The following is a 23,410-nucleotide window of genomic DNA, read 5'->3' on the forward strand; positions in this document are numbered from 1 at the left end:
TTTAATGCCTGTACATTTTTATGTTAATCTTCTAAATTTGTTCTATGAGTGCAATAAGAACCATATTTTTAATATTTAACGTATAGATTTGTTGTTAAAATGAAAAGTATCGGTATTGGTACAACCCCTGACAAGCCCGCACCCAGATGACATCAGGACATAGGGCGCAAAGGGTGGCGAGGCAGAGTGCGAGGGTAGGCCCAGGCCGACAAACGACAAGCCAACCAACATGATGACAAACGAAAACAAAGTCGGCAAGTCCACCAGCCCCGACAACCACCACACGCCTCCACGGACCACAATAGCAGCCACCACCCCCCGCACCGGACTCAGCAGCCATGGGTGCCCGCACCACAAACAAACGGCAGCAAAGACAATCGCTGCAAAAATTTACCGACAGCCAGCACCATCATTCCAAATCAAAACGACTGAAAAACCGCGAACGACAACCACATGCCAACAAAACCTTGGAGACCAGCCAGCCCCAGTCCGGCAGCCAGCCCAAACGCCAACATGCAAACAAGAGACATCAACGCTACCCCCCACCAAGAAACTCCACTCCCCAATCCAGACCATCACAAACACACCACCGCCCAAACAACTGAACCACAGCCCCCACACCAAAAAAAAAAAACCCCGCATCAAGCCATTGATACAAACCCCACAGCACGAAGCTGAAACAGACGAACACGGACTCTGCAAAACTGCGCGGCGCCACACAAACCGTAAACGAAACAAGCGACCGCCCAATAAACATCCATTAAAAAAAACAAAAATAACACTTCAAAACCAAAACGGAAAAAGACACACGTCCAAACACAGACAAAAACACCAAGACCCCCATGAAGACAGAACAACATCCAATGACCCCTTCTCCAAGAAAGCATACCACGCGGCCACTTAACCCAGTCATACAAAAAAAAAAAACACACACACAGCCCGTCTAAATTACCCCAACTCCTGCACAACCACCCCCCCGAGTACAACAACACCACAACAACAATGACTACCGTGACCACACCGGCCACAACAACTCCATTGCCCGGTCGCGTATAGTTGAGGGTCCCCCACTCACTCCCCAAAAGGGTGAGATGAGATCAGAGGTCTTCCCCTATGGTGTCCACAGAAGTACTGCAGTGGGGTTAGTTTTGTAGAATAAAAACATGAATAAATAGTTTTACAGTATTATTATATTGATGTTAGCGTTTAAAATAGGTGCCGACTAGCATACTAGTTGCCATCTTGAGACAAGACTATTAGCTGCCAGGTAACGATAAGCACTTTATTTTCCAGCTAGTTAATAGCGGGGCTATAGTGTATTATTGAAATATCTTAGTTTTGTACAATAACAAGGTACCATTAGGACTGGTTTAATTTACAACACAAATGTATACAGCATAAATAAGTGGTGGGTACTCGCTCCATTTCTCCATCAGTTTGGGTTTCTCAGGACTGGAAAACGTTGAAGACCCGTGCTCGAGAGTAAAAAAGCTAAACTTGGGGTGTAAGGACGTTTTTATTTGTTCATGTCAAATTGTAAATATTCAGCTCCTCAGTATTCGTCCTCTAGGCTTTTACACACAGTAGTTTATAACTAAACTAGACTTAAAAAGTGTAAAGGGAACTATATAGTTTAAAACAAGGGTGTCAAACTTTTTAGATCAGGGGCCACATGGAGAAAAATCTACTCCCAAGTGGGCAGGACTGGTAAAATCACGGCAGGATAACTTAAAAATAAAGACAACTTCAGATTTTTGTATTTGTTTAAAAATAAAACGAGCACATTCTGAAAATGTACAAATGATAATGATGTTGGGTTTTTTTACACTTACATGTTCCGGTTAATAGTATTCTATCTTTGACGTTATGTATACTTTTTGAATAAATAATGTGATAATGTTCATCAGTCAACAGATTTGTGTTAATTTTCAATCTATCAAGATGAAACAATATCAAAATCAAATTACAGGATGTTATTAATGTAGTTTGCTCATTTTCCTCGACTGGTGCACTAACTTCATGTGGTCTATTTTTTTGTTTACATATGTAGCATAATCTACAAAGATACAAATAATTGCTATTGCGACATCAAGTGGACACATTTAGAACAGCAGTTTCTTTCCTTCAAAAATGCTGCCCCATTTTTATACTTGGCAAACTCAACCCGTGGGCTGGACGTACGTTTGACACCCCTGTTTTAGAGCGTTATTAAATAGATAACCTTTTTGGACATGCCGTAATGAGAAACTGGAAATATGTAATATATCATATTGTAATTGTACGCATGTTAAAAATAAACTAACACCATAAGCATAACCATACTTGCCAACCCTTCCGGATTTTCCAGGAGACTCCCGAAATTCAGCGCCTCTCCCGAAAACCTCCCGGGACAAATTTTCTCCCGAAAATCTCCCGAAATTCAGGCTGAGCTGGGGGCCGCTCCCCGTCCAGCTCCATGTGGACCTGACCTGTTTTCACGTCCTCTTTCCCACAATATAAACAGCGTGCCTGCCCAATCACGTTATAACTGTAGAATGATCGAGGGCGAGTTCTTGGTTTCTTATGTGGGTTTATTGTTAGGCAGTGTCATTAACGTCCTCCCAGCGCGGTAACAACACACAACAACAGCAGTCACGTTTTCGTCTACCGTAAAGCAGTTTGTCTGCCGTAAACAGCAATGTTGTGACATTCTTAAACAGGACAATACTGCCATCTACTGTACATGCATATGTGACAATAACATCTACGGCTTTTAGAGAGTGCAGTGCACAACTGCACACACAACAAGGAGACGAAGCAGAAGAACGAGGAAGATACAGCCATGGCGACGCCGACGCCGAGTTAGATGAAGAAATAGCTTGTAAGTTCAAAGCCGCAGCTGCGATTGAACCTGGATAGCCTCCGGGAAGAAGTAGTGGACTACCAGGTTCTTAGCAGTGAAGATCTTCCTCAGGAAGCAAAGATTGACCGGTTTTGGGCCATGCTAGGGAGAGATGGAAGATTCCAGACTCTAGTGCATTTGATGAAAGCACTTTTGTGCGTTCCACACAGCAATGCATCATCAGAGAGGGTGTTCAGCATGGTTAGAAAAATAGTGACAGAGAATAGAACAAAGATGGACAATTCAACCCTTAACACAACAATGAGTAGATGAGTGTTATGTGTGTGTATATGTGTAAATAAATGAACACTGAAATTCAAGTATTTATTTTATTTATATATATATATATATATATATATATATATATATATATATATATATATATATATATATATATATATATATATATATATATATATATATATATATATATATATATATATATATATATATATATGAAATAAATATATATACAGTATATAGCTAGAATTCACTGAAAGTCAAGTATTTGTTATATATACACTACCGTTCAAAAGTTTGGGGTCACCCAAACAATTTTGTGGAATAGCCTTCATTTCTAAGAACAAAAATAGACTGTCGAGTTTCAGATGAAAGTTCTCTTTTTCTGGCCATTTTGAGCGTTTAATTGACCCCACAAATGTGATGCTCCAGAAACTCAATCTGCTCAAAGGAAGGTCAGTTTTGCAGCTTCTGTAACGAGCTAAACTGTTTTCAGATGTGTGAACATGATTGCACAAGGGTTTTCTAATCATCAATTAGCCTTCTGAGCCAATGAGCAAACACATTGTACCATTAGAACACTGGAGTGATAGTTGCTGGAAATGGGCCTCTATACACCTATGTAGATATTGCACCAGAAACCAGACGTTTGCAGCTAGAATAGTCATTTACCACATTAGCAATGTATAGAGTGTATTTCTTTAAAGTTAAGACTAGTTTAAAGTTATCTTAATTGAAAAGTACAGTGCTTTTCCTTAAAAAATAAGGACATTTCAATGTGACCCCAAACTTTTGAACGGTAGTGTATATATATATATATATATATATATATATATATATATATATATATATATATATATATATATATATATATATATATATATATATATATATATATACAGTATATATGAAATACTTTACTTGGTGAATTCTAGCTGTAAATATACTCCTCCCCTCTTAACCACGCCCCCAATCACGCCCCCGTCCCTCCCCCGACCACGCCCCACCCACCCCCCGAAATCGGAGGTCTCAAGGTTGGCAAGTATGAGCATAACCATAACTAGTTGTTGCACAATGGTAAACCTTGACGCTAGCTACAATCTCCAGTTGAGGTTAGACGCCACATTCTTTCTGGGGTTGGTTGTCAAACGTGTCACATATACTCATATACTGTATCTATACATGTCACAGTAGTCTGGCCTGAAGATGTCTTTTCCTGTCATTGCTTGTGTTGCGTTTGGTTGCATTAAGTTATGTATTTGTCAGCTTGTCTGTGCAATTCAGCTTTCACATTTACTTCTGCTTTTTTAGCATTTTTTTAGACAACCAACCCAGTGACGGGGGTTAGTTGTCACGATGGGTCAGAGTGTTTTTAAAAATGTATTACCTCTGTGTTACAATGATAAAGAAAATGAGCCGGATACACATTTCAAGCTAACTCCTGAATGTAGGAATGACTATTGAAAGATGTTTTGATGATGAGCAATTCACACGAGAGTAAACAGTGTGAAAACCAAACCCATTATTCCCTACTTTATGATGGTTGTATTGCAAATTTATATCAAAAATGTTATGACGTGTAAATGTTCTGCTACTCTGTCTTAGTCAACAAAGGCACAGGACATTAATCAAAGGGAAATTGGGTGCTGTGGTTTCAGTAGGTAAAATTTCTATGCAGGTTTTTCAATAGCAGATTTTGTGCATTTTGTGCCGTCTCAAGTTTTTTCGCCATCTGCAGAAGTCATACATTTATTTGACAATGTGGGTTCCGTTGAATTTGTACTTTAACCTTGAAAGCGCCACCAGTCTTTGTCACCATCTGTTAGACTTCTCAGGAATGTGTGATTCATGCCAACCATCAACACACTTACTATCCAGGCGGTCGCACTCCACAGATTCTTGCTGTGGCAACAAACAAACTCACAACCGCATCATTTTTTTGTACTGCTGTCATTGCGTAGTCCTATTGAATTTATAATATTCTGTCTCCCTTTGACCAAACTTGTGCTTTTTGTCCAGATGGTCATTTTTGTATCATCTGGTCAGGCAGGTCATGGCTAGGAAAAAATACTTTTGTACAACAAATGTTCTCTTCTGTTTTCAGACTAAAAGACTGATGACAATTTTCAACCTGGCATTGACCCAGTAACGGAGTAAGTGTTGTTTGCTTAAAACACAGATCTAAATCAAACCAGTTGCATAATACTACTACCAATTGCAGTTCAAACTGATGTTATGTTTGTAATAAGACCCAGATTGTGATCTGAAAAGTGTCATTAAGCGTGTGACTGGCCATTGTCAACAATCACTGTCGACTTTGACCTTTAACACGCAGCAAAGACCAGCAGAATGAAAACAGTTTAAAAAGTGTGATGGCTGCCACATGAGGATAAAGGAGGAGAAGACAGTTTGTCTTCCCGTGGGATTTGCTGCCTCAGCTTGCTAAAAGACACTAGAGCAGTCTAAAAGCTGAATTATGGGACGTAAACATGAAAAGGCCAAAAGGCTTTTAAGAGGTAGCCTGGTAATGTCATTAAAGTCCCGACAGAGAGATGACCAGAGGCTGCATTTTGGGATACTTCAGTGAGAACTCTTGCATTAGGCTTGGAGAATAAGTAATATTTACAAGAGTCCGGGTTTGTTTATGATTAGGAATACTCAAAAACAAATTCTCACAAAACTTTGTAAAGGAGTGCTACATGTTGTAAGATGCAAGAACCCAACACATTTTATTGCATTTATAAAGATTTTGCAATACAACGAAACATTTACCCCACCTCAAAATGTGTTTTTTGTTTTGTTTTGCCTATCGTTCAAAATCATTATGTGTGACAAGAACACACATCTTTTTTTTTTCTAGGAAACCGCTTGCAAGATGCGACTAATGGAAGTCATCATTGCAGCCTTCAAAGCCCTCTAAAACAACTCTAAAACTCTCCATCAACGTTTTATATACAAGCTGCAAGTATATACAGTCGCGATCAAAAGTTTACATACACTTGTAAAGTACATAATGTAATGGCTGTCTTGAGTTTCCAATAATTTCTACAACTCTTATTTTTTTGTGATAGAGTGATTAGAGCACATACTTGTTGGTCACAAAAACCATTCATGAAGTTTGGTTCTTTTACGAATTTCTTATGAGTCTATTAAAAATGTGACCAAATCTGCTGGGTCAAAATTATACATACAGCAATGTTAATATTTGGTCCCTTTGGCAAGTTTCACTGCAATAAGGCACTTTTGGTAGCCATCCACAAGCTTCTGCTTGAATTTTTGACCACTCCTCTTGACAAAATTGCTGCAGTTCAGCTAAATTTGTTGGTTTTCTGATATGGACTTGTTTCTTCAGCATTGTTCACACGTTTATGTCAGGACTTTGGGAAGGCAATTCTAAAACTTTAATTCTAGCCTGATTTAGCCATTCCTTTACCACTTTTGACGTGTGTTTGGAGTCATTGTCCTGTTGGGTCTCCCAACTGCGCTCAAGACCCAACCTCCGGGCTGATGATTTTAGGTTGTCTTGAAGAATTTGGAGGTAATCATCCTTTTTCATTGTCCCATTTACTCTCTGTAAAGCACCAGTTCCATTGGCAGCAAAACAGGCCCACAGCATAATACTACCACCACCATGCTTGACGGTAGGAGTGGTGTTCCTGGGATTAAAGGCCTCACCTTTTCTCCTCCAAACATATTGCTGCGTATTGTGGCCAAACAGCTAAATTTTTGTTTTATCTGACATCACATGGACAAAGATAAGACCTTCTGGAGGAAAGTTCTGTGGTCAGATGAAACCAAAATTGAGCTGTTTGGCCACAAAGGAGATGTGTTGCACTGCGTGAGACAAATGGTGGTCACACCAGATGTTGACTGCTTTTCTGACCCCCCAGACCCACAATAAAGCAAAACTGCACATTTCAGTGTGGCCTTTTATTGTGAGCAGCCTGAGGCACACCTGTTCTATAATCACGATGTTTAATCAGCATCTTGGTATGCCACACCTGTGAGGTGTGTTGGATTTTCTTGTCATAGAAGAATTGCTCACCAGCACAGATTTAGACAGATTTGTGAACAATATTTGAGAGAAATATGTATTTTGTGTATATTGTAAAAGTTTAAGATCTTTGAGTTCAACTCCTGAAAAATGGGAAAACACAAGTGTTGTGTTTATATTTTTGTTCAGTATATTATTTTGTCTAAATGAAAGATTTTGTCGATTGTACATTTACTTTTACAGCAAACCTTGTTTTAGGGGTTTGTGTTAAAGGCCTACTGAAATGAGATTTTCTTATTTAAACGGGGATAGCAAGTCCATTCTATGTGTCATACTTGATCATTTCGCGATATTGCCATATTTTTGCTGAAATGATTTAGTAGAGAACATCGACGATAAAGTTCGCAACTTTTGGTCGCTGATAAAAAAGCCTTGCCTGTACCGGAAGTAGCGTGACGTCACAGGTTGTGGAGCTCCTCACATCTGCACATTGTTTATAATCATGACCACCAGCAGCGAGAGCGATTCGGACCGAGAAAGCGACGATTACCCCGTTAATTTGAGAGAGAATGAAAGATTCGTGGATGAGGAAAGTAAGTGTGAAGGATTAGAGGGCAGTGGAAGCGATTCAGATAGGGAAGATGCTGTGAGAGGCGGGTGGGACCTGATATTCAGCTGGGAATGACTAAAACAGTAAATAAACACAAGACATATATATACTCTATTAGCCACAACACAACCAGGCTTATATTTAATATGCCACAAATTAATCCCGCATAACAAACACCTCCCCCCTCCCGTCCATATAACCCGCCAATACAAATCAAACACCCGCACAACACACTCAATCCCACAGCCCAAAGTACCGTTCACCTCCGCAAAGTTCATACAGCACATACATTTCCCCAAAGTTACGTATGTGACATGCACATAGCGGCACGGACGTACGGGCAAGCGATCAAATGTTTGGAAGCCGCAGCTGCGTACTCACGGTAGCGCGTATCCAACTCAAAGTCCTCCTGTTAAGAGTCTCTGTTGTCCCAGTTCTCCACAGGCCAATGTGTATCCAACTCAAAGTCCTCCCGGTAAGAGTCTATGTTGTCCCAGTTCTCCACAGGCCAATGGTTCAGCTTGACTGTCATCGTTCGGGAATGTAAACAATGAAACACCGGCTACGACTTAGCCGCTACGTGTTTGTGTTGCTGCAACCGCTTCCCACCTACAGCTTTCTTCTTTGCTGTCTACATTGTTCATTAAACAAATTGCAAAAGATTCACCAACACAGATGTCCAGAATACTGTGGAATTTTGCGATGAAAACAGACGACTTAATAGCTGGCCACAATGCTGTCCCAAAATGTCCGCTACAATCCGTGACGTCACGCGCAAACGTCATAATACCGAGACGTTTTCAGCAGGATATTTCGCGGGAAATTTAAAATTGCACTTTACTAATCTAAACCGGCCGTATTGGCATGTGTTGCAATGTTAAGATTTCATCATTGATGTATAAACTATCAGACTGCGTGGTCGGTAGTAGTGGGTTTTAGTAGGCCTTTAAAGCATTAGATTAGTTAACTCCTAGCTAACAACATGTTTTCTTGTATTTTTGTGACTAGTCGTTTCAGACATAGAGGGGTTATGTCTTTGTGCTTCATTACAAACTGCATGGAAATGAACCACGCTGTGTGTTTAAGTCTGTTGGAACTGATTGCCAGCATCTTTTTAACAGGTACTTAGCATTTAAGGCTCATTTTTAATAGCTCACTTGAAGGAACATGTTGCGGAAGGCTGTGAAAACTTGTACAAATACTTTCAAGTTAAAATTCTCAAGTACTGCTCACATGTCTCGGAAACACGGGTATTCTACAGTTACTAGTATTAGAGACAGGGCAGCCAGTGGGCAGAAAATACGTAATGAGAGACATATTTTTATGACGCAGAAATATTATAGTAATGTATTTCCTAAATAAAAAACATTGAAAAAAAATTAATTAAATTACAGCAGACATTTAAAATGCATCAATTGAAACTAATTTTTATTAGCCCCCTAACTCATCCAGCAGCTATAACATTATAAAAGGAAATTGCTGAATAGACGATATGTCTTTTTTTTTTCTGACTGTCCAAATATGTTGAAACACACACGTACTACAGAAGATTCTCTGTCCATCGTCTGTCTTTGCAGCGGTAGCACCTCTTGTCTCATAACGGTGTGCGTCCGTGTCAGGTAGTACGGCTTTCTGACACGTGCTAAATAAAACGCAAAATAGTGCTCGCAAAATAGTGACGAGTGTTGATAAATCACATTGCACGTGCTGTATAGTATACTTGCATCTTCTCCTCCCAGTATTGAGGGTGTTTTGACAATAAGCCTATATTTTGCATATTATTAAAGACAGAGACGCAAAATGGATTTCAATCCACTTTGCTCACATTTAGTAGATCAGGTCTGCGTGTGCTATCAAGTTTGCACGTGTTTTAGTACACGCAAACCTTTAGTAAATCAGGCCCTTAGTCGTATTGCCTCTAAAGCTAATGTTAAAATTATAAGTGCAAACAAAGCAAGTATGCCTGATAGAAAACGCTTGACTGTACAGTAAGGCTATACTTTTACAAAACTTTGCTGGCTATATGCTAATTTACATTGGTTGTGCCACATACAGTGCATCTGGAAAGTATTCACGTTTTTATTTTTTTATTTTGCAAATGTATTGAAGATAAAAACCTAAGAAATCACATATACATAAGTATTCCCAGCCTTTGCTCAATACTTTGTGTATGCACCTTTGGCAGGAAATACAGCTTCAAGACTTTTTGAATACAATGCCACAAGTTTGGCACACCTATCTTTGGGCAGTTATCTCTTTGCAACTCCTCTCAGGTTGGATGGGAAGGGTTGGTTTTCACCGAGGATGCTAAACACGCCTTATTCCAGCGACATCTCTTTCAGTCAATGAAAGATATGGAAACTTGATCTTCAAGAGGCAGAACCCCCTGCAAAACAATTGGTCCAGACTCTGTCTCTCCGCCTTGAAGCAATGTGATTGTCAGCGGTCTTAAGTCTTTACGAACATCTTTAACACCTCACTGGAGACATGCCACGTGCCAGCCTGTTTCTAGTCCACCACCGTCATTGGTGTCCCCAAAAAAACAAGGATCACTGGACTTAATGACCACAGACCTGTCGCCCTGACCTGTGGGGTGATTAAATCTGAGTCTATAAGTCACTGACCCCCTCCTGGAGCCCCTACAGTTCACCTACCAAAAAAACAGGTCTGCTGATGACACTGTCAAATTGGCCCTCCACTCCATCCTCAAGCATCTGGACACAGCAGAAACGTGCGTCAGGATCGGTTTTGTGGACTATAGCTCTGCTTTCAATACAATAATCCCGGCCGGCATTGCTCCAGGACAAGCTATTTCAGTTAACCGTGCATGACCCCATCTGCAGGTAAATCACAGATTTCCGCTCTGACAGGAGACAGCAGGTGAAGCTGGGGAAGAATGTCTCGGACAGCAGGACCATTAACACTCCCCTCAAGGCTGCTTTCTTTCCCTTCTGCTCTTCTCCCTGTATACCAACAGCTTCACCTCCAGTCACCAGTCTGTCAAGCTCCTCAAGTTTTCAGACGACACCACCCTCATTGGACTCACCTCTGGTGGGGAAGACAATGGAGATGGTTGAGGACTTTAGAAAAAAACACTGCAATCCGCAGCTGCATCGTCATTGGTGACTTCACGGTGTCTACTGTGGAGTCTTTCCACTTCCAGCGGACAACAATCACCAAGGATCACAAGTGGGAGCTGAACATCACCTCCCTCATCACAACAGGACAGCAGAGAATGTACTTTCTGCGGCAGCTGAAGAAGTTCAACTTGCAAATGACCATGATGGCACACTCTTACACCACAGTCTGGTATGAAGCACCACAGCTATAGACAAGTGCATGAGACTAAAACGAATCATCCTCTCTGCAGAGAAGGTCAATGGCTGCAATCTAATCTGTACGCCTCCAGGACCCTGAGGTGGGCCGACCCCTCTCACCCAGCACATGGACTGTTTGAGACCCTTCCCTCTGGTCAGAAGGCTGCAGTCCATCAGAGACAAAACCTCTTGACTCAAAAACAGTTTCTTTCCCTCTGCTATCAGACTAATCAACAATGTCCCTGCACGTCCCTCTCCTTCCACATAACACAACTCTCATCAGCCCCACAGTCACAAAACATCCCAACAATGTGAAGGCTGAAACGGTTTCCTTTATGTGTTACATTAACGCTCACTGGACTTTACATTATTACTTACTTGCACCCCATTGCAACTTTTGTACATTTTGTGTGTTTTTGTTTTTTTTGTAATTATGTTTTATAAAAATATAATATTTTATTTATTGTCAATTGCTTCTTATATTTTATTTTACCTAAGTTATTTCTACTTTGGCTTTATTCCTCATGTTAGTTGTTTTTACACCAATACACCAGACAAATTCCTTTGTTTATATGTACTCAGCAGAAAAAAAGATTCTGATTCTGATAATACTTCCTAGCCAGGTAACACATCATAACATATACACTACTGCCATCTAACGTCTTGGAATTGCAACTGCATACAAAGTCTATCCTAGAGTACTTGCAAATGAGACTCAGCAGTGTAATAAATCAAGGTCCCAGTTGGTACAGTCGTGGTCAAAGATTTACATACACTTGTAAAGAACATAATGTCATGGCTGTCTTGTGTTTCCAATAATTTCTACAACTCTTATTTTTTTGTGATAGAGTGATTGGAGCACAAAAAACATTAATGAAGTTTGGTTCTTTTATGAATTTCTTATGGGTCTACTGAAAATGTGACCAAATCTGCTGGGTCAAAAGTATACATACAGCAACGTTAATATTTGGTTACATGTCCCTTGACAGGTTTCACTGCAATAAGGCGCTTTTGGTATCCATTCACAATTTTTGATCACTCCTCTTTTTTTTTGTCTTTTTTTTTATTTTTTATGTCTTGTCCAGCTTCTCAGGCAAATCATATAGTTAATGTAGATGCCTATATCGGCTGTTCAGATTTACTTTACAAAAGAGAAGTGTAGGATACTTCTCTTGTTGCCTTATTTGTATTTGACTTTATTAAATGTATTTATAATATCATTTGGTGCAGCCGGGCCGGAGCAGGAGGGGATAGAAAGAAAAGAAAAAGAAGACAGAGGGGGAAATATTGGGGACAAGAGGGGGATAAGACAGAGAGACAAAAACAACAACAGCAAACACAACAGTAACAACAACAACAACAACAATAGAGCAACATCAGCAAATACGATATGTACAAATATGATGGTAAAAGTGATAACAAAGAAGCAGTTAGCGAAATAAATAATAATACAGAAATGACAATGAGCATTATTACACTACAAATGGAGCAATACAAATACTCCTCTTGACAAAATTGGTGCAGTTCAGCTAAATTTGTTGGTTTTCTGACATGGACTTGTTTCTTCAGCATTGTCCACAAGTTTAAGTCAGGACTTTGGGAAGGCCATTCTAAAACCTTAATTCTAGCCTGATTTAGCCTTTCCTTTACCACTTTTGACGTGTGTTTGGGGTCATTGTCCTGTTGGAACACCCACATGTAAACGTAACATTCATTTTCTAGATAATCGTACTTATCTCACCATATGAAATATAAATGATTTCACTAATTATTATTTATTTATTTATTTTGTATTGTTATTACTTATGGAGTATATTGTGAATACTTTGAGAACAGGAAGTGAACAAAAGTTTTACCATCTGCTATGTAAAGGAAAATAGGTAGGATTAAATAAACTACTAAACCTACTCCTTTTCGAACATGTTGAATAGAGAAACTGGAAATTGTGATGTATTATGTTGCCTGCATGTTCGAAATAAACACAAACTCAACTCAACATCGTGCAATCTTTACTAAAAATATCTCTTTTTTCCCCCCCTCTGATTGTTTCCACTTCATCTTGGCTGCAGATCACGTGTGTGCTGCTGCGGATTTTGTAAGTGGTGTTTGCTTTTCCTCTTCCAGATTTTGGAAACTCTCTATGAAAATTTGAGAAAGCCATAGAAATAAGACTCATCGTCACATTCTCCACCGAGTCCTGTGCCACACAACACAAGGATCCGATTATAAAAAGCAGACAGTAGATCAGCTGCATACCTTTGAAAAATAAATACAGACGATGACATCATTGCTGAACATGCCAGGAAGTGGTCATGGAAATGAGCCGCTTTGCTTCATGGATCAGTCCAGGCTGACCTGGAAGGCACTACGTGTCAAACGATCTTAGAACCCTGACCTTTGTTGGCGACAAAAATGTTGTTCTTCTTTTCAGGTTGTTAAGTCTGGTCCAGCTAACCAAATTATACATGCTCCATTATAGAGTGTAATTTCCTTTTAATCACATTTTCTTGATAAGAAATGATTAATAATAGATTTTGTGTATCCAAAAGGTTTCGAGTTGGGCTTCACAAGCTTGCACCCAACTTTAAATCTGCCACTATTTACAAGCTGCTCTCTACTAAGCTAGAAAATTGCCTTTTGCATCAGATGACATTTATAACAAAACATGGCTGCCTCGAGAGTTGCAATTTGCATAATTGAAGGCTGCATGTGCACCCTGCTATCAGTGGCATTTGCAACAGTTATCAAGTTTGACATTTTCCTCTCATTGCTGGGTTCAACTTCAAACATTCCCTGTGTTACTTTGCATCATCATGTGTTATATTATTTCTAGTAGATAAATACATTAGTAGCTAGCAGTATAGAACAACATATTGATATTGCAATATATCACATGTTCTCTCTCATGGCACAGCCCTAGCGGTTTTGGATGTAGGCCACAAGGCTTGTTGCTCAGGGCGGCATTTTTTAGGGTCCGCCGCAAGGATGAGGAATCGTTGTTACGCATTTGAATGTGTCGTGATCCCCAAAATACAGAGACGGTAGGCGACGTGCAGGTAAAAAAGTTGAATTAACCTGGTAAAAATAACAAAAGGTATAAAACATCAGGCTAGTGCAGAGTACGTAGTGGCAGCTAGGTAAGGCAGCACAAAAGCAAAAAGTAACACAATACAACTATACAGCACTTAACCCTTGTGTGGTGTTCGGGTCTGTGGGACCCGTTTTCATTTTTTTAATAAAAGAAAAATGATACAATTAATTAATTTTTCAAAGTGAGACTCACTGACTTTGGATCATTTTCTGTGAAGAACATACACTACCGTTCAAAAGTTTGGGGTCACCCAAACAATTTTGTGGAATAGCCTTCATTTCTAAGAACAAGAATAGACTGTCGAGTTTCAGATGAAAGTTCTCTTTGTCTGGCCATTTTGAGCGTTTAATTGACCCCACAAATGTGATGCTCCAGAAACTCAATCTGCTCAAAGGAAGGTCAGTTTTGTAGCTTCTATAACGAGCTAGACTGTTTTCAGATGTGTGAACATGATTGCACAAGGGTTTTCTAATCATCAATTAGCCTTCTGAGCCAATGAGCAAACACATTGTACCATTAGAACACTGGAGTGATAGTTGCTGGAAATGGGCCTCCATACACCTATGTAGATATTGCACCAAAAACCAGACATTTGCAGCTAGAATAGTCATTTACCACATTAGCAATGTATAGAGTGTATTTCTTTAAAGTTAAGACTAGTTTAAAGTTATCTTCATTGAAAAGTACAGTGCTTTTCCTTCAAAAATAAGGACATTTCAATGTGACCCCAAACTTTTGAACGGTTGTGTATATCAGAATACATATTTAATGAACACACACCATACACCCCACCTACACATTTCTATTAAATATAAGATGTCCGGGTCCACTGGACCCGGGGCTAATAGAAGTGTGGAAATGGATGTTCTGTGTACCACACACACACACACACACACACACACACACACACACACAAACACACACACACACACACACACACACACACACACACACACACACACACACACACACAGCAGGCCTAGACAGGAGGAGGACAGAGTGTAGGTACACAGAACATCAGAGGGTCAAATGTGCGAGAAAATGAGAGCAGACAGTGTTGACAAACAATGTTGCAACCTTATCCCAATAAACATCTGTTCAGTATTTTAACATAAAAGTGTTTGATTGTGAGGCCTTAAAAGCAACAAAATGCAACGGGTCCATCAGACCCACAAACGCTGGCTGAGTAACAACAATGTGAACATTACACAAGGGTTAAATAGAAGAACCTTAAATAGGCCTAGTAACGAATTGAGAACAGGTGTGCTGTTGGATGATCGTATTAAAGTTTAAAAACAGTGTGTTTCTGTCCCCGTCCCCGCCCTACACTGCTCACAAGTTGACATCACCGGGGGTTTATGTATTATCTTGCAGTGTTTAGTTAGTGTCAGCGCCCATTCCTCCCTGTTTTTCCACTTCCCGTGCGCTTCCCCTGCCTTGTCACAGCCAGTGTGGAGCGCTGATTGACACTCCCGCCTCCGCTTGGTTATTAGGACACGCACCTGTTGACTATCACCATCGGAGTTCTTTATAATCCAACGTGTGTACGTTTTGTTGTGTTGCTGTTTTGTTGTGATGGTGGTTTGCAAAGTGTTGCCATCTTTTGCATACGTGCGTGTTTTTGTTGTTGCAAAGATATTTCAACTAGCATACTTCCCTGCACGCCGTGTTCTGTCCCAGCATCATGGTGTCACGCTGACTGCCAATATGTGAGTTTGAGAAAATGTATGTTATTTGTTTGCTCACATGTATCTTGTATGTCAGGTGGTGTCAAATTAAGGACTGCGGATTATTTGACAGCATGGTGTACCCTCTAATTCTCTGTGAGTAATGTATGCACACTGACCATAAACGAATATTTATATACTGTATATATGTCCATACATCCATTTTCTACCGCTTGTCCCTTTTTGGGGTTGCGGGGGGTGCTGGAGATTATCTCAGCTGCATTTTGGGCGGAAGGCGCGGTACACCCTGGAAAAGTCGCCACCTCATCACAGGGCCAACACGGATGGACAGACAACATTCACACTCACATTCACACACTAGGGCCAATTTAGTGTTGCCAATCAGCCTATCCCCAGGTGCTTGTCTTTGGAGGTGGGAGGAAATTGGAGAACCCGGAGGGAACCCACGCAGTCACGGGAGAACATGCAAATTCCACACAGAAAGATCTGGATATACATTTTTATATCAGTCGTGGTCAAAAGTGTACATACACTTGTTAAGGACATAATGTCATGGCTGTCTTGAGTTTCCAATAATTTCTACAACTCTTGTTTTTTTTTGTGATAGAGTGATTGGAGCACATACTTGTTGGTCACAAAAAACATTCATGAAGTTTGCTTCTTTTATGAATTTATTATGGGTTTACTGAAAATGTGACCAAATCTGCTGGGTCAAAAGTATACATACAATAATGTTAATATTTGGTAGCGCTTCTGGTAGAATTTTTGACTACTCCTCTTGACAAAATTGGTGCAGTTCAGCTAAATTTGTTGGTTTTCTGACATGGACTTGTTTCTTCAGCATTGTCCACACGTTTAAGTCAGGACTTTGGGAAGGCCATTCTAAAACCTTAATTCTAGCCTGATTTAGCCTTTCCTTTACCACTTTTGACATGTGTTTGGGGTCATTGTCCTGTTGGAACACCCAACTGCGCCTAAGACCCAACCTCCGGGCTGATGATTTTAGGTTGTCTTGAAGAATTTGGAGGTAATCCTCCTTTTTCATTGTCCCATTTACTCTCTGTAAAGCACCAGTTCCACTGGCAGCAAAACAGGCCCAGAGCATAATACTACCACCACCATGCTTGATGGTAGGATTGTTGTTCCTGGGATTAAAGGCCTTACCTTTTCTCCTCCAAACATATTGTTCGGTATTGTGGCCAAACAGCTCAATTTTTGTTTCATCTGACGACAGAACTTTCCTTATCTTAAGGTCTTATCTTTGTCCATGTGATGTCAAATGACCCAACAGATTTGGTTTCATTTTCAGTAGACCAATAATAAATTCATAAAAGAACCAAATTTCATGAATGTTTTTTGTGACAAACAACTATGTGCTCCAATCACTATATCATAAAAAAAAGAGTGTTACATATATTTATATATGTATATATATATATATATATATATATATATATATATATATATAACAGTTTGTAAACAATATAAAATATAATATGGGCATTAAACAATAATTATTTGTGAAGATAAACATAGAACCAAAAAATATATCGATATCATCACGTTGGCGTCGATCCAATACTGCTCTTTGTATCGATACTGTTGATAATTGGATTGACGCGCCCATCCCCTCGCCTCTCACCCCCAGGGGTCACGGACCCTCGGATGTGCGTGTATGCACTTAATGAAAAGGTTTATTTTTTACTATAACCATTATTCTCATTCATTTATTGTCAACATTGCCTCTTTAAATAACCAATGAAATACAATTTACAGCACTGTCAATCACATGTAATCATCTCATGGCTGCTTTCCAGGTTATTCGTCATCTTTTTATTAGCTCACTGACTCAATTTCCTCCAACTTTGCTGTAATGCTTAAAATGACAAATATCGCACCAAATGTTTTTTTTTTTCCTTGAAGCGATCGTGACAACAATTGTAGTTAGAGATGTCCGATAATATCAGCCTGCCGATATTATCGGCCGCTAAATGCTTTAAAATGTAATATCGGAAATTATCTGGGGTTTTTTTGTTTTTTTTATATATATTTTTTTTATTAAAGGCCTACTGAAATAAAAAAAAAATATTTAAACGGGGATAGCAGATCCATTCTATGTGTCATACTTGATCATTTTGCGATATTGCCATATTTTTGCTGAAAGGATTTTGTATAGAACAACGTCGATAAAGTTCGCAACTTTTGGTCTCTGATAAAAAAAAACCTTGCCCCTACCGGAAGTAGCGTGACGCTGTCAGTTGTTCACTCCCTCATATTTTCCTATTGTTTTCAACGCATCTAGAGCTATTCGGACCGAGAAAGCGACGATTACCCCATTAATTTGAGCGAGGATGAAAGATTCGTGGACGAGGAACGTTAGAGTGACGGACTAGAATGCAGTGAAATACATATTTTTCTTTGCTCTGACCGTAACTTAGGTACAAGCTGGCTCATTGGATTCCACACGTTCTCCTTTTTCTATTGTGGATCACGGATTTGTATTTTAAACCACCTCGGATACTATATCCTCTTGAAAATGAGAGTCGAGAACGCGAAATGGACATTCACAGTGCCTTTTATCTCCACGACAATACATCGACGAAGCTCTTTAGCATGAGCTAACGTGATAGCATCTGTCTCAAATGCAGATAGAAACAAAATAAATAAATCCCTGGCTGGAAGGATAGACATAAGATCAACAATACTATTAAACCATGTACATGTAACTACACGGTTAATAGATCTCAGCCTGGCAAAGCTTAACAATGCTGTTGCTAACGACACTAAGGCTGACTTAGCAACTTAGCAACCGGACCTCACAGAGCTATGATAAAAACATTAGCGGTCCACCTACGCCAGCCAGCCCTCATCTGCTCTGCTCATCAACACCCGTGCTCACCTCCGTTCCAGCGATCGACGGCGCGACGAAGGACTTCACCCGATCATCCGTGCGGTGGCCGGTGGGCGGCTAGCATCGGCTAGCGCGTCTGCTATCCAAGTGAGTAGTCCTTGTTGTGTTGCTACAGCCAGCCGCTATACACCGATCCCACCTACAATGTTCTTCTTTGCAGCCTCCATTGTTCATTAAACAAATTGCAAAAGATTCACCAACACAGATGTCCAGAATACTGTGGAATTATGAAATGAAAACAGATCTTTTTTGTATTGTATTCAATGGGGAAGGCATACCTCTGTTCCCCGGGCTACGTCACGCGCATACGTCATCCTCCGAAGGCTTTTTCAACCGGAAGTGTGGCGGGAAATTTAAAATTGCTCTTTATAAGTTAACCCGGCCGTATTGGCATGTGTTGCAATGTTAAGATTTCATCATTGATATATAAACTATCAGACTGCGTGGTCGGTAGTAGTGGGTTTCAGTGGGCCTTTAAATCAACATAAAAAACACAAAATACACTTACATTTAGTGCACCAACCCAAAAAACCTCCCTCCACCATTTACACTCATTCACACTCATTCACACAAAAGGGTTGTTTCTTTCTGTTATTAATATTCTGGTTCCTACATTATATATCAATATAGATCAATACAGTCTGCAAGGGATACAGTCCGTAAGCACACATGATTGTGCGTGCTGCTGGTCCACTAATAGTACTAACCTTTAACAGTTAATTTTAATCATTTTCATTAATTACTAGTTTCTATGTAACTGTTTTTATATTGTTTTACTTTCTTTTTTATTCAAGAAAATGTTTTTAAATTACTTATCTTGTTTTATTTTTTTATTTTTTTTTAAAAAGGACCTTATCTTCACCATACCTGGTTGTCCAAATTAGGCTTAATAATGTGTTAATTCCACGACTGTATATATCGGTATCGGTTGATATTGGTATCGGTAATTAAGAGTTGGACATATCGGATATCGGCAAAAAAGCCATTATCGGACATCCCTAATTGTAGTTAAAGAAAAGAACAAGACTTAAGCACAGAGTCTTGTATTCCGCCATGTAAATTAGCTATTCAGAGTCCAGCAAGACCCAGAATGCAATGCTTTTCCACGACACACTTTCAAGCCCTATTGGCTCACTTCCATGATGCACCTGGGCAAGGCACCAAACCCAGCGGCATGTGTGTGTGGGTGTGACAACATTCGGAATAGCCCCCCACTCTGACATCTTTCCTTTTTTACTTGATTATGTGGAGTGATTGATAATTTATGTAATATGGTATACAGTACATGCAATTTCTCCCTTGTGTCACAATTAGGAGACTGCTCTTTTTCTTGTTGAGTTAAAATTTCTGCTGTGCAAAAAAAAATAACCCTCCAAACTGGGCCCTGCCAAGCGGGTGCCATTACACAGTTACAGTATACAGTATATTTACATAATGAAATGATTTCCTCAAGTCAAAAAGGTGCCTTTTTTTTAACCATGACACATTGTGGAAAAATAGTTTGAATAGAAGCTTTGAGTGTGCAGTTCCTTTTACATGGTCTCCACAGCAGCAGCTGCCTGGTATTTTGAGGTCAGAGTGATTTAGCCATCATGGAAAAGGGGGAAACTCCCGGGGGACCTCTGTGGGTAACACATCTGAGCATAGGCTCATCCTGCAGATTGCTCTCAATAAACCTCTCTCCCTGCTAGGAAACCACTAATGAAGTGTCATATCACCCAATTATGCACTTTGATAAATGATATATATACAGTATGTGAGACATATTGTATATAAGAGCGCAATATACCGCATTGGAGAAAAATGTTTCCATAGTCATCCACAATATTTACACTAAAACAGGGGTGTCAAACGTATGGCCCGTGGGCCGGATCAGGTCCGCGAACAGGTTTTATCCGGCCCGCGGGATGAGTTTGCTAAGTATAAAAATTAGGGGAAATTTTTGAATGAAAGAAACTGTTGTTCTAAATGTGTACACTAGATGCTGCAGTAGCAATTCTTTGTATCTTTGTAGATTATGCTACATATGTAAAAAATAAAATAAACCACATGTATTTAATATTTGTATGTTTGCTATGGTAAATTATTTATTTATTATTTGTCTGTTCACTGTTCTGTTACAGATAACAAGGAAATTGGATACAATAGTTATGGTATGAAAAGAGGTAGGATTAAATAAGCTCTGCTTCTTCCTACTCCTTTTCGGACGTGCTGTAATGAAACGACTGGAACTGTGTGATGCATAACATTGTATTGTATGCATGTTCGAAATAAACTGACACTGAAACATGATGTTAGTGCACCAGCCAAGGAAAATGAGCAAACTACATAAATAACATCCCGTAATTTGGTTTTGATACAATTTTTTTATCTTGATAGATTGAAAATTAACACCAAATGAGTTGACTGATGAACATTATGCCACAATTTATTCAGAAAGTATAAATAACGACAAATAAAGATAGAATACTATTAACCGCAACATGTAAGTGTAAAAAAAAGTGTAAAAAAAACAACATTATGATTTGTACATTTTCAGAATGTGCTTGTTCTATTTTTATTTTATTTATTTTTTTTAAATAATGCCCTGCCCAGCTTCTCAGGCAAATCATATAGTAGATGTAGATGCCCATATCGGCTGTTCAGATTTACTTTACAAAAGAGAAGTGTGGGATACTTCTCTTGTTGACTTATTTGTATTTGACTTTATTAAATGTATTTATATTATCATTTGGTGCAGCCGGGCCGGAGTAGGAGGGGATAGAAAGATAAAAAAAAGGAAGACAGAGGGGGGAATTGTGGAGACAAGAGGGGGATTAGACAGAGAGACAAAAACAAACACAACAACTACAACAACAACAACAACAACAGAGCAACATCAGCAAATACTACATGTACAAATATGATGGTAAAAGTAATAGCAAATAAGCAGTTAGTGAAAATGAAAAATAATACAGAAATGACAATGAGCATTATTACATTAAAAATTAAGCAATATGAGTACCAATAGAAATAGCGCTATTGATAATAAACAATGCCAATACTTTACCTTTATTATCAACAATACAATTGTTCAAATGCAACAATACATATACGTAATGATAACTTGAGATATGAAAGAATGCAGAAAAATGGAGGGGAAGAAAGAGAAGCAACCTACATTAACCTTGTAGATTGTTATAGTAACAATAGGTTAAGCTTTGTCAGTGTGCCATGTGTTATACCCAGTTTACCCTAGGGCAACAACGTTAATATATGTTTGATGAAACGTGATTATGTGCATGAGTGTATGTGTGCATATGTACTTGTATATGTACAGTATGTGTATATGTGTGATTGTACAGTGAATGTATATGCTTGTTCTATTTTTAAGCAAAGAAAACAATCTGAAGTTGTCTTTATTTTTAAGTTATCATGCCATGATTTTACCAGTCTGGCCCACTTGGGAGTAGATTTTTCTCCATGTGGGCCCCGATCTAAAATGAGTTTGACACCCCTGCTCTAAAAGAACAATTCCACTAACTTTATTCTTCAGGTTTTATGGCTGTTGATTCCCACACTTGGGAATCAACCATTTGGGACCTGACAACATGCAGAGAAATGAATAAATAAAAATATCTATTTACGCCATAGAAAGTATCCATCATCGGATAATTACACCCGATTATGCAACAAGCCGTCTCCAGGGTGACTCAGATGACGACAATTCATGAAAAGGGAACTCCTACAGCATGACTTCAGAGTATATTGACTCTTTGAGAGTTTTGCAAAGAGGAGCACAGACATTATCTCAGTCAGCATGGTTGAATCAGACTCTCCACTTCCTGCAGAAATGCACGCGGTCATATGGGGTAAACACATCAAGGCTATTTTTAAGAGCTCCTCAAAAACAACCTTTGACTTTCAAAGAGATATTGCTGAACAAAGGAGGATTGTTGCCAAATGTGAGCAGTGGTAGACCTGAAGGAATGTGTGTCTGTTCTTGAGTATCCAAAAGTCCATAAACAAGCTCAACAACATCATCAATGTATTTTGTCTAAAGCAAAGAAGAAACCTTGCTTTTTACCTCAACTATCCAAGAGACAATATGAACGATAACCAAAATATGTCAGTTTCTGTTAAGAAAAGTGCTTTCCTTGGGATTTCTTTTGCATGTCTTGCTTTTCTGCTCTTAAGGGATTAAAAGATTGGATTAGGAGAGAGGGAGAGATGTTGGCCATTTGAGAACAAAGGAAGCACCCCCAAGAGAAAGGGGAGAACTGTAGAAGTAAACTTCTCTTACTGTGGGGCCAGGATGTCCCTTGAGGTACGAAGATGAAGAAGAGAAGGGAAATGAAGAGGAACCTGCCTTCCCTCCCACTGGTGATTGTGCTAGTCCAGGGAATTGCGTGGGACCCCCAGTTGGTCTGCCCCAGCTGTAGTTCTGGATCCGCCAACAGCATGCTGCAGTCTGGAACTCTGTTTACTTTCTGAACTCAGCTGACATCACCATCCTAAACTCCTTCAATGCTTCCCGCCCCCTTCTTCCAATTCTCTCTCTCTCTCTTTCTCTCTCTCTCTCTCTCTCTCTCTCTCTCTCTCTCTCTCTCTCTCTCTCTCTCTCTCTCTCTCTCTCTCTCTCTCTCTCTCATTTCTCCCTCAGTCTCCTTGCCTCTCTCATTATCCTTGGCCTCAGGTT

General features: G+C 39.5%; 1 protein-coding gene across 1 annotated transcript in view; it reads right to left on the reverse strand.

The window, feature by feature from the left end:
* Window positions 1-23,185, reverse strand: part of LOC133641914 (inactive serine protease PAMR1-like) — a 78,530-nt gene extending 55,345 nt beyond the window's left edge. Inside the window, exon 1 of the mRNA XM_062036032.1 lies at window positions 23,015-23,185. Coding sequence (XP_061892016.1) covers window positions 23,015-23,174 — 160 coding nt within the window. The 5' untranslated portion in view covers window positions 23,175-23,185. The remainder of the gene's footprint in view (window positions 1-23,014) is intronic.
* Window positions 23,186-23,410: the final 225 nt, after the last annotated feature.

The sequence above is a fragment of the Entelurus aequoreus genome, linkage group LG24 (genome assembly GCF_033978785.1).
Source record: "Entelurus aequoreus isolate RoL-2023_Sb linkage group LG24, RoL_Eaeq_v1.1, whole genome shotgun sequence".
Lineage (NCBI taxonomy): Eukaryota > Metazoa > Chordata > Actinopteri > Syngnathiformes > Syngnathidae > Entelurus > Entelurus aequoreus.